This window comes from Rissa tridactyla, chromosome 17 (genome assembly GCF_028500815.1).
Source record: "Rissa tridactyla isolate bRisTri1 chromosome 17, bRisTri1.patW.cur.20221130, whole genome shotgun sequence".
Taxonomy (NCBI): domain Eukaryota; kingdom Metazoa; phylum Chordata; class Aves; order Charadriiformes; family Laridae; genus Rissa; species Rissa tridactyla.
In genome coordinates, this window is record NC_071482.1 from 1,639,957 (window position 1) to 1,652,670 (window position 12,714).

Sequence of the window (12,714 nt, forward strand, 5' to 3'; positions counted from 1 at the left end):
TTCCACTTCAACTGATGAGTAAGAAAAAGCACCAGCAGCAGAATAGCCTCTTCCAAAACGCTGCCTGTGTCCATGCCCTGGACTGAAGACAGGGCATATTTAGCAGCCAACACTGGGAAACAGCTCTGGATTTCAGAGCTAGGCTTCAAAGCTAAACAGATGGCTTTAGCTCTCTGGCAGGGAAATACTATAATGGCTAAAAAAAGATCGGGGACCATACTGAGAAAGTGACACTCCCCCTTCATCTGAAGTGCAATTCTGCAGATGTTCTCTCTGTGCATAGTGCCCAATTCTTACAAAATTGAACATCATCCATGAACAAGAACTTAATTGGGAGTCATCTGAAATAATACAGTTTATGCATGTGCGATCTTTATATTACCCAAGGCATCCCCAGAGAGATACAACTGGGGAAAGAAAGGAAAAAAACTAAGGAGATATTAGCACAGGTGACTGAAAGTTCATTCCATATTGTATGGTGGGTTCCTTTGTCTCAATTACAGCAGCCTCTAATGCTGCTCTGTACATCTGTATTATGCGTTAGTATTTTAAGTCACTGTAAAAATGAAAGTGAAATTAGTAAAGGTTGGGCTTTTTAATCTTCTCAAGATTTGGGTGTTATCAAGCAGAGCTTAATGAATCACTTCAACTTTTTCCATAACATCATCCATTTCCCCACAGAAAATGGTTCAATTGAAAACAACATCAACTATATCCCTTCATAATGTAATAAAATTAAGTCTCTTGTACGCAGACAGAGGAAAACCTTTTTTGGCATACAGAAAATATGGAAGTTTTCCTTCAAGATCTGAAGGCAGGTAATTGCAAGGCCATATTGCAGACATGGTAATTGTATTCCCACCATGCAAGGCAGGATACTGGACAGCCCATTCAAGCAGCAGGCAAGCCTGGAAGCCAAAGACTTCTATACTGTGGAACAGGGAGAGTAAACTGAGCAGCTTCCCGCTTTTGTGTTTCAGTGAAGGACCTTGCTCCTGCATCTGCCATTCTCCAGAGTTGCAGCTGATCCTGCATCTCCCACAGAGAAGCAGCCCATAGCCTGCCCTTGGGGATGTAGCCTGGCCCCCGTTTCTACCCAGTTTATCTAATGTACTCGTGACATGTTCCACTGGTCAAATGTCAAAAGGAAAATAAATGCATGAGAAGTGACTAAGAGATTTTTAATAGCAGGCATTATCATTACAATCATCCCTCCTGATCTTTTATTTAGCGTAGTCCAGAGAGGTTCAGTGGGTTAAAGCTAATCTAAGGAAAAGCATGCTGTATTAAACAATGAAATATGTTTATGACTCACACATCACAATATAGCTTAGCTCTCAGAGCATTTTAAACCTGAAATTCTGCTCCGTTCTGATCAAACAACTGCCAGCTTTTCCTGGACAACACGCATTTCTCAGACACACCAACTCTAGAGGAAGCCACTGAACAGAACTTCCCTGTATTTCCCAATTGTAGTTGTTGGCCAGAGCTCCCTCTCATATGCCATTCACCCTTGTTCACATGAGGTACCAGTACAACATTTCCAAATGGCTAAAGCACTAAAGATGACACTGGAATACCAGCAGAGCAAACAAGAACAATTACTGATGTTCAGCTAGAGGAGACGGTCTCCAGCACAGTCATGTTTCTTTTCAGCCCTAGCGCAGCTACTGGAGCTTTACCAGCTGTCTGTTCAGACCTAGTAAGCCTGTTTGTCTGGAGCCCACCATTCTCTCACTGTAGGAAACAAATTACGCGTTTGCATTATTGCTTTGGCTTGCTTGCTGGGACCTGAAGTGTGCTGCATGCACAAATAGATTTTGCTGTTTCTCCATCTATAAAGGACAAAAAGCAACACTTGCCAAAGTAATGACTCTCAGCTAATAATGTCCATCAGGAAAGAGGCATCTTCTCCCCTGCAGAGCTGTGGATTATTTGTTTACATTGCAGCACCTTTCCAGCGAAGATGATGAAAGTCAGTCATCATCCCAGGCATGTTTTGGAAGTGCTTGGCAAATCATGGTAGGATTGTCACAGGCTGCACAAAAGCGCTATTTACTGTGACAAAAGAATCAAGTCCATGAAGACTACATGTTCTCCAGAAAAGTAATCAAGCTCTAGAATCAAGAATTATTTCCCAGCAGAGACATAACCTAAACCTTGACCTGAAAACAAACAGTTCTCTTGTGTATCAACTGTTAAGAAACAACTTCTTTGGGGCTAGAAAGTCCCCTTTGCTCTCAAGCCAGCATACTGAGTGACCTACTCCACTACCTAACTCACTGTTGAAGCAATTTCCCTGATTCTTCACCTCTAAAAACAACCCCCAGAAATAGGACCAGACATAAAAATAGGATGCATTTGTCATAAAGCCTGTTCTACTCATCCACAGAAGCATATTTTCAGCAGAAAAAAATTAATCCAGAGAATTGAATTCAATACCTTAAGCACTGCTTTCCAGAAGACCCCATCTCTTCAAAGACCACACCAAGGCTCTTAGAGACAAACCTTTTAAGACACCACATGCAGCTGACTGTTATAAGCCCCACCTGTCTGTTTCCACAGAAATTTCCACCTGCCAACTTTCCCAGCTGCTCAGTGCTCTTGGGGGGGGTGGAGCTATAAGAATTTGGGGTAAACCAAATGAGATACTGCTTTTTTAAGTAGGAACTCTTTCAACCAGTCTATGAAACTCCCACAGCAGCATTTTGTAGTTAAGACTAGAGGTTATTGGTAGTCCTCATGGCAGGGAACAGGATTCAGAATGGCACACACTTTTTGGCTTATCCTTAGAGCCATCTTTCTAATGACAGCCTCAGTGTTTAAAGCCTGAAGTGTGGAGGTGGTCAATAAGTAATTTGAATGCTTAGGAAAGAAGCTCTTGGCTCTTTATTTTTCTGAAGGAATGGAGTGGAATTACTCTGGAATTTCTTTTCTCTGTGTTGCATCCATTTACATACTTTCTACTAGTGAATTTTCTTCCTTCCTTGTTTTGTTTTATTCTGGCTACAAAAATGAGATGTCAGAAAATCTGACACGTTGCTGTACCATATGCTCTGTGCCTATTTCCAGCAGCAGGTGAGAATCTCATGATTCAACTCCCACCTGTGGCAAGGCAATTTTACACCAATCTGCTCTATAGGAAAACATGGAATAAAAGCAATAAACTCTGTGGAAGACATGTATATATGAGTTACTGTGCACAGTTTCAGCATTGCAGATATGAAAAGAGAGTACATATATCCATTTCCATCCCTGCACAGGAAGTATTAAAACAGGAAAGCATTGCCTAAAGCCAGCATCACCAAGCCAAAATGTTTTACAGGCTTGGTCAGACTGGAAAATAAATTGTCAGCTTCCTTCTGCAGCTCCAGTTGCTTCTACTCTTTTAGCGTTCATATTTAGAAACTTCTATTAAAAAAAAAAAAGAAAAAAGTGGTATTTTCCTGTAATCACCAGGTGACAGGTTATGCTGGTTTAAGACATAGCACCTGATATTGGAAAAGTCAAGTCATAAATGCCAGACTTGATGAATCTACAAATCTGTCCTTCCTGGAACAAATTTGGGTCTTGAAATCTTAGCATCATTCACCAGAGTCCCATTCCCCACTCTATTCATCAACGAGTCCTTGCCTTGAAGCAGCGTAATGATGTTTTCTCTCTGATGTCTAATTGCCAACTGGAGGGCTGTACAGCCAGTGATATCTTCCACGTCAAGCAGAGCACCAGCCTTAATCAAGGTCTTTATAATGGCCATATTGCCCTTGAGGACAGCAAGGTGCAAGGGAGTCCACCCCATTTTGTTCCTAGCATTGACATCTGCCTTGCACTCCAGAAGATTGATGACAGTCAAAAAGGAGCCCCGCTGGACTGCAAAATGGAGGGGGGCCCACTCCGACTTCTCAGCGATATTGGGATCTGCCCCACATCTCAATAGCTCACAGACTACTGGTTCATCGCTGTAGCGAGTAGCCAAGTGAAGTGGTGTCCAGTCCATGCTTCCTTTGGCATTCAGTTTGGCACGGCTATCTTTTAGCAGGTGGATGATTTCAATGTGTCCTTTGAAAGAAGCCAGGTGCAGGGGAGTCCAACCTTTGTCTGTCCTTAGCTCCACATTAGCGCCGTATTTGATGAGTTTCTCACAGATGAGATACTTCCCCCTCACCACAGCCAGGTGCAGGGCACTATAATGATTTTGATCCAGGCTGTTGACAGAGGTCCCGTTCTTCAGCAAATAATGGACTACCCTGAACTTTCCCCTCTCCACAGCAACATGAAGTGGGGTTCTATGGTTCTTCTGCTTTTTTTCCAGGTCTGCTCCTTGACTGGCAAGCAGTTTCACCAAGCTGACGTGTCCAAAGCAAGCTGCCACATGGAGGGCAGTTTTCCCATCAACCTCTTGGGTGTTGGAATCAGCCTGGCGAGATAGCAGTACTCGGGCCACATTCTCAAAGTTGTTTTGTGATGCCAAGTGCAGAGGGGTCCACCCATCATGCTCTTGAGCATTTACTTGTGCCTGGTGGTCCAGCAAAAGGCGTACAATTCTGTCATCCCCATTCTGAGCAGCGAAGTGAAGAGGTGTCCAACCATCATCATCAGGCATATTGATGTCTGCATCATGCTCTATCAGAACTGAGCAGATCTCTGGTGACCTCTTCTGAACAGCCATAATGAGTGGGGTGTAGCCACAGACTACCTGGCTGTTCACATTGGCTTTACAGCTCAAGAGAAATTTCACTTTTTCTACATTTCCCTGGATCACCATGAGGTGAAGCAATGTGAGGCCATTTTCATGGACTCTACAGATTTCCTCAGACAAGATGTCCTCTGGACTTTCAACCTCACTGTAAGAAGGTGGGATACAAACCACCTGATTATCAGTTTCTAAAGGCGGGGAAACAAAAACAAGAGAGAGTAAGACCAAGTGAAATAGCTTGGTGTGCACAAGATGGGAGGGAGAGCATGTGAATCTTCATACTATGAAATGAAATAAACGTCATTTTAGAGATAGGCAATATGAACTGAGGCAAGACAACTACATGCAAGCCCTTAGAAAGCAGCGGGACATTTGGCTTCTCCCTCACAGGAACTGTATCTGCTATTTCCTGCATAGTTCATTTTGCTTAACTTGAAAAGAAAACTATCTTGAGCCACAACCTTATCACTGGAGAGCGAGGAAATAGGCTATTTTTTGTAGGCTTCCCCTTCTTTATTTTTGAATTATAAAGAAAGTCCCCTACTTACCACCCCTTCTGATGTCTTGGGGGAAGGTGAACTCTTCTTTGTCACTCTCGTTTTCATGAAGGGGAAAAGAAAAATCCGTAAGACAAAATGCTTATTTGCATTCTGTAACGTTTGCACAGAGTTGTTCTTTGCTACTGCTCTAGAATTTTGTATTATCACCCTAGTATTTTTTATCCAATCCTGTTACTGCATCCAAAACTCAGCAGAGCAAATCATGACACTAACAGGAATGTGGGAGCCTAAAAATTATCTCAGGATACCGGTGAGATGTTTCCTCCTCTTACTCATTTACTCCTGAGCATAAGTTTATTCTACTTCCTTATTGCAGCATGTGCCCATGGCAGCATCCCAGCTAGTAGTCGTCTTTGTCGTATAGGGAACCCAAACAACCCCACCTCCTCAATTCTCTATACTCGGGCATTTTGTTTCTCGATGACTGCACAACTAGGCAAAACCTCAAAATAGCAATAGTTCTCAACTGCCACTTCTCCCTGTATGAAGCTGTCTTCGAGGCACAATTACACTCCAGTAGCTAGGCTAAAATTGTGGCTATCCTGAAACCTGATTTTTGCTTAGTCAGAGAAACACAGGAATTTAATTTTTTTTTTTTCCCTTCTAGGAGACTTGTTTAAACCGGAATGCCCTTAGTTCCATGGAGCTGGAAAATTGTCATCTAAGCACAAATGCCAGTGCCATGAGCAGAACCCCCCTGATTCTGTGTCTGCTTGAGCTTCTTTTAATGACTCTGGCCTACATGATAAACCCATTTCTGAGCAGGTAGAAAGAAGGGTCTTCCTCTAGGACTGTCTATCATTTAGAACACTGGCCAGCTTGCTAATTTTATTTGCAAGTTTCCTATCCTCATAAATGAATTACAGATGTACAACCCATGCAAACACACTGCACGAAGGTTGCTGAGGCACCCTTGTCTGATGACAAACAGCGATGAGAGAGGAAACACATTCTCAAGTACTGGTAAGAACAGGGAAAGGACTCAAGGGAATTTCCCAAGCGGTCCTGGGAAGCCTTCCTCACCTGTTGGTTCCCAGAGATGGCAGGCTTGTGGGACATCTTCCTAACAAGGCGCTCATTCTCTGGATCCACTACAAGGCTTTGTATCAGTGACAGCAGCATGTCTGTTTCTACAGGGATATCTACCAGAGAAAAAAGACTGTTAGCTGTGTGGACTACCCAGATGTTCAGAACCCAGTCAGTACCCAAGGCTGTGGAAGTCTTCCATGTGTCCTCCACATAGGGAGGAAGGAAAGAGGGAGAAAGAGGATGTGTTGACAGCAAATAGGTACCAAACATTTTCAAGGCAACAGGCCATTTAACTGCCAAAGAGTTATATGCAAGCTTATCCCCCACTTGTTAATCCATGCGTCTGACCCTTGGCTAATCCATATTGCAATTGGATACTACACCTGTAAAGCTTGGCCTTTGCTTAGGGTCTTGGTCCCAACACCTCTTCATCAAGTCAATCATCTGCTGGCATTCACCTGGCCAGTCATTGCTGATGGGTTCTAGGCAGGGCCTCTTCCCTGCTGCAACCTTGACTATAATGGCCATCATGTTGGCTCCTGAAAAAAAGCAATATGCACTGGGCATTTTCTCTGTGAAGATGTCTGTAATAAACATTTAATAAGTGCAGAGCACACAAGAAGCGTTCATATTTACCTGCGTAAGGTTTCTTCTGCATAAGTACCTCCCAAATGACAATTCCAAAGCTGCAGGCAATGATGAGAGATCATGAGCAACCACTCCCATACGTACACAAACATAAAATTCACTTATTGCTTTCATGTTCTTGAGAAATGGAAAAATTAGGAAAGAAGTTCTTCAGGATGGAAGGCTTTCATCCCCCACACCAAAAGGACAAGATCTTATGAATCATCACATACATGTCTGATGCCTCAGCAAAAGGGTTGGTGTAGTGAATAAGGGTCTTATAACATTTCCTGTGAAAGTCAGGCTCTCGGTGCCTTTTTTTCACTCTATTCACATTGGGTTTTAGAGCCCTTTACTACTGCAAGTTTGTGCGGCCATGCAAATCCTCCTTTGCTTCTTGTCTTGGGTTACTGTGTAGTGTAGTGGCTAAGGAGCTGACAGATTACCAGAGCATACATATGTAGCTTTGCGTAAGTGAGCTGCAAAGTGCTTTGACCAAAAGGAAAAAAGTAAAGTTGAAACCTTTTCGCCACCTGTTACTGACCAAAAGGAAGCTGAATACTAAAGCAGACTGGCAATATTACAGTTGTTTTAAAATCAATGTAAGCAGCAAGTGCTATGAAAGAGCAGACACTGTCTGTTCTGAGCTCTAATCTTACTCCTTTTCTATAATAACGTCCAGCAACCCAACAGGGTGTGCTGGAACCTAAGGCAATACAGCCTGCCGCTCACATGGGATCAGTGCTGCACAGGGGCACATCTGGTAAGAGAGAGATGTTTATCCACAGAAAATCCCACTTGCCATCACTGAGGTTGGAGTACCACGTCACTCACAGCGTGTTCCCCACCAAGGACATTATGCAAAGCAGAGAGCCAGAATATAAACAAAGCGAGGCAATGTGCCAGTCTCTCCTGCTCTGCACAAGAGCTAGGTGGCAACCCTGTGTGACCACTGAACAGAAAGGCAGCCCTTACCTGTACACATCATATTTGATTCCTGGGGGCTTGCTGTTCTGGAGAAACATTTCTGGTGGGATGTAGCTCAAAGTGCCTCTCAAAGCAGAGCTTTCAATATATTGCATTCGGCTAGACTGCTCCATCCATTTTGATAGCCCAAAGTCTGAGATCTGTAATCAGAAAAAAAATCAGAGCATCCCGCGTAATGCTCACCATCTCACCCCTCCTTATTTTAGCTGGGAAACACCTCCATCCTTCACGATCAGGGATATAAAGAGGTACCTAGCAGCTGAAACTTCATAAAACCCTGGTTAAATTGTAGTCAGTGCCTTTCACTTAGTCCAGGAGATCCGCATTTCCTCCTAAATTGGAGCCTTAAATTCCCGGTTCTGGCACAGATTACTTGTATGCTCTTGAGAATACCATGTAAATTGTTTACCAGCTGCTTCTTATAAGCCCCACTGGTCAATCTTTCACTGAGTGCTCCTGAAGAACCTAACTTATTAGGATTCTGGACTCATTTGGCAAAAATAACCTGTCTCTTATTTGAGAAATAAGCTGTCACTACAAACACAGCACTAAGGTCATACCTTGACATGCATATTCCCATCTAGGAGAATGTTCCCTGGTTTTAGATCTAAGTGCAGCAAAGGAGGTGTCATGCTATGCAGGAAATTCATAGCCAGGCTCATCTCATGGATAACCCGGAATTTGAGCTGCCATGACATTTTGTGAGTGGGAAGAATTTTCTCCAAGGACCCTCTTGCCATATACTCCATTACTATCCCCAAAGGACTGTTGCAGACCCCATAGATGGTGACAATGTGCTGGAATTTGATTTTCTCCATCTTGGTTGCCTCTTCCATTAGACAGTTCATACTGGTCCTGGAAAAATAAAAAAGAGAAAAGTGGAACCAAGACATGCTATCAGTTGATTCACAGGCTGTTACTGTATAGTAGCTTAGTGATATCCAGCAGCCCTGTCTACCCCAAAAAGATTCATTCCAATTTGCCCCTTGAATTGGTGATATTGCAACCACACACATCATGATCTTTCACGGATTAAAATCTAGCATACAAGGTGTTATGACTTTTGAAAACGAGCCAAGGATTGCCTGGGCAAATTCAACCACTAGGCTCCTAGAGAAAGCGATCCAAACTTCCATCTCAGTCCAGCTCTTAGAAGACCTTCAGTGATCACCGAAAGCCTGGTCCACGTGCTTGTTTTCACACTGTGGTGAAATTCCCAAGTGATGCTTCCCTGAAAGCATGATGTCAGGAGCAGGCACAGCATGGTGAACCGTGCCTTTTTCATACACCACATGTCCACACGGCAGCCGCAGTGATGGCCTGCACGCTTCTTGCGGGCAGCCAGGGTCCAAAGATACACTAACCTGCTGAGCTTGAGTATATGGAGGCTTGTATGGCCAGAGGGCATGCCTTGGCCATACCTATACCTCTGGCTGAAGCTTTCTGTCCATGAACATAGTGAATCTGGTCCCAGAGGGAGTCTAGATGTGTCTGTCCATTATTGCCAGTTTTGGCAGACCTGTTTCACTAAATCTTTACATTCTCCAACCTGCTAAACAAGTTGGGGTGCCTGGAGCGTGCTGACAGCAGCCAAGCAGTAAAGTGCCAAAACTGCATTTAAAAAGCACACCCTGGGAATGAATCTGAGCTTGCAACAACATTATGCCAGGCCACTAATAGCTCTAAACATAGTTCAGCTAAGCAAATCCTTCTGCCAGACTTCCTCTAGAAAGCTCCCCACAGTGAAACGTACCTCTGTATTGAGGAATCTCAAGTATTGTCTTTCCAACTGCAGAAGAAAGGCTTAACACAGGAAGACAGTTGTAACCTGCAGCATAGAGGATTACAGATTGATTCTTCCCCCTCCCAGGAAAATGATGGGTGTGGAGAAAGATTTTTAACCAGGCAGGATCCTTCCAACTTGAACAAAATACAATTTTAGAATAAATAATTTCATTGTCTTGGTTGTTTCTTCAGCAGGACTGCCTATATTGTATGTGGTATTGGTGGTGGCCGCGATTACCTAGCTTTGTTTTATCTCCAGACCCAAGGTAGTCAGCAGAAGAGTCTCTGCAGGTGAGAGACAGAGCAAAAAGTAAACTGAAGGTGCAGGTGCACCATTGAGAGAAAAAAACATATTTGGAGGGTAAGACAAGTGAGGGAGCAGAGACCTTTGCTAGCCCAGCAAAAACAGCTGGAAATTCTCTGTCTCTCAGCATTCAATACGGTGATTTTAATGACTAATTTAGTTTAATATATACTCATTAGTCCAAATGTCCGGTGAAACCTGCAAACAAGTAATCAGGATGCTTTTAGGCACGTGCCCATGTTTAGTTTAAGATGGCTACACTTCAACCTCCAGATTTCAACCCCAATTGTTCTGAATAAGCGTTCCTTTCCCACTTGCACATGCACATCACGCACACACAGAAAGAAGGAATGAACAAACGAACTCCAGATCACTAGTGTTTTTTCCACTCCCTTTAGGTACTTAAAAACCTTACTTCCCAGGGAGAAGTAGCCACATAAAGATTTCCTTCGGGGTTTTAGCACCACATCACCGCAGGTGGCTCTAACTGACAGCTTGAACTGCTGAGTGAAAAGAAACCGCATGGTTACCTCTCCACGCCGGAGTCCTGCAGCAGGTATGGAGAGCATTTCACTGCATAAACTGTCCTCCACCTCTTGTGCTTGACTTGGTACACATGCCCAAAGCCTCCGCTGGCCACTTTAATCCAGTCTTCTTCAAAATCCTCCTTATTAAAAACAGTTAAGCTGCCCAGTTGCCGGTCTTTCTCCGAAGTCATGACAGAAAAGGCAGCCTGGCTATCTGCCTCCTGCTCAGGCGGTATCAAAGAAGAATAAAGGAGCTCTTCCTACTTCTGACTTGCATAGGGAAGTAGGGGGTTACCTGAGGTGAGCGATGTTACTTACTGCCAAGAGGTGGATCCCAAGTGTCACTCTCATTTGGTAGGCAGAGGAGCTACATTACTTAATTACAGGCACTCCTGCCAGCCTCCTGCGCTGAGCTTGGCCAGGCTGGGTACATGTCTACACTTCCATAAGGCTGCCCTTCTCTTTCACATCAAGCACTGGGTGGGTAAATGCTGAAAGAATACAAGATGAAAAACTGTGCAACGCAACAATCCTTTAGCAATTGCACTGTGCTGAAGATGGGATTCCTCACCTGAGGCACGAGTGTACGCTGAGTGAAAGTGAGACAGACTGATATTTCAAGGGAAGGAAGGCCTTACACAGAGAGAAATCCACAAGGCTCCTATGCAGCACTGCATGTGACCTGGATAAAGAAGAAAAGTGGAAAACACTCCAAAAAGCTGAAGTACAGAGAAGACCCCAGAACTAGCATGTGGCAAACATGAGTGTATGAACCTGAGAAAACACTTAAACAGAAACGCAACTAACATGGTGAGCCAGAGCGATTACCTCAGGGATAAAGTATGCCATCAAATGCCTGCAAAGGGCATTTGAAGAGACAAGCGAATACTGAAGAGCTGGTCTGAGCAGTTTAACCATTGCCATGTGAGCACTAGTAACAGCTTTTAGTTGTTTTGTACCTTGACTCCCCAAGCTGTAAAAAGGGTTTAATGACACTCATCTGGGCCTTGGGCATATATGTCTTTAACAGCTTAACAGTATGTAGATAAATCTATGTTAAATACAATGTGATGCTGGTTTGCTTAGCGCTACTGCAGTACAAATAATAATTAGTATTTCTGAAGGGCAATTATTATTGAGCCTTGATCTGAAATTTTTAGCTAGACATCAGACCTGAAGAAATTCTTGGAGGAAGACTGATCCAGGTGGAATTACAAGCTACTTCTCTGTTACAGTTGACACAAGGTGCTCTGGCAATGGCCCATCACTAACTGTGAGGCTTTGGGGAAAGAAGGAAAAGGAAAAAAGCCAGCCAGGCTCTGCAGCCTTTTAGGGGAAAAAAAAGCATCAGAATCTGCCACAATTATAACTAATTCCCTGCCCACTCCTTGGCTGCTGCCCACCAAGTGTGATGCTTCTGGCCCAGGTACCGCCCCTAGCCACCTCCACTCCCACTTACCAGCACTCACCTGCCAACACAACTTCAGAGCGGAGGACAAGCGCGATGGGGGTCCATTCGATAGTGGTCAGGCACAGGCAGGACAAGACCTTACCGAAATGCTCAAGTTTTATTGTAGAAAGTTCAAGAGAAGATGAGGGACTGGAGAAAAACACTCCACAGTTGCAGAGTGGCAGCAGCACAGCTGCTACTTCACTTCCTCCACAGACCTTACAGCTGTGCTGCATTTCTTGGCAATTAGCTCAGGCACCTTCCAGAGTCTGTCTCAACTTTAATGGCATTAAAATAAAAGGTTAAGAAGTGAGACAGTCACGCTGATCATTTACACCTTTGTTGACAACAGCAACTTCCATTTCTTGAAATGAACCTTTCCTGCTTTTGCCCCAAACTGGGGAGCAATTTTACCCCAGTCCATGCCAAAGAACACCTTGACTGTGGAAATGGTGCTCAAGCTCACTAGTTTGCAATTGTGATGCTTTCTTTTGAATTTCCTAAGGTGCAAGCTTGCAGTGCTGCTCTGAAGCAAATGGGAATACTGCAATTATCCATAGCCCTCCTCAGCCTCCTGAGGCAGAACGATAGAGGCTGTGATGGTCAGGGCTGTGGCCTTGCCCGCCCTCAAAAACCCACCCATTTGCTCTGCACACATCACGTGTGCGGTGCAATTTTGCTGGCATCAGCTAAAGTACAGCTAGGCAGGAAAGTAGCTAAAGCTAACACACTAACACACCATCGGAGAA

The 12,714-nt window shown here is 44.0% G+C and overlaps 1 protein-coding gene across 1 annotated transcript; it reads right to left on the bottom strand.

Annotated features, from left to right (window-relative positions):
* Positions 1 to 3,535: 3,535 nt before the first annotated feature.
* ANKK1 (ankyrin repeat and kinase domain containing 1) lies at positions 3,536 to 10,706 on the bottom strand. Its single transcript, XM_054223130.1, has 8 exons — positions 10,519 to 10,706; positions 8,460 to 8,754; positions 7,888 to 8,039; positions 6,922 to 6,971; positions 6,669 to 6,824; positions 6,280 to 6,398; positions 5,245 to 5,290; positions 3,536 to 4,884 (listed from the first exon to the last, which is right to left on the bottom strand). The coding sequence occupies exons 1-8, from the start codon at positions 10,704 to 10,706 to the stop codon at positions 3,536 to 3,538; spliced, it is 2,355 nt and encodes a 784-aa protein (XP_054079105.1).
* Positions 10,707 to 12,714: the final 2,008 nt, after the last annotated feature.

Bases quoted from the DNA above. Each gene is read 5' to 3' on its own strand.
- ANKK1 (XM_054223130.1), bottom strand. From the start codon at position 10,706: ATGACTTCGGAGAAAGACCGGCAACTGGGCAGCTTAACTGTTTTTAAT. The intron at 6,399-6,668 runs GTGTAGTATCCA...TTTCTCTGGTAG, and splicing joins GCAAAGGCCAAGCTTTACAG to ATATCCCTGTAGAAACAGAC. The intron at 4,885-5,244 runs GTAAGTAGGGGA...CCCCGCCTTTAG, and splicing joins CCAAGACATCAGAAGGGGTG to AAACTGATAATCAGGTGGTT.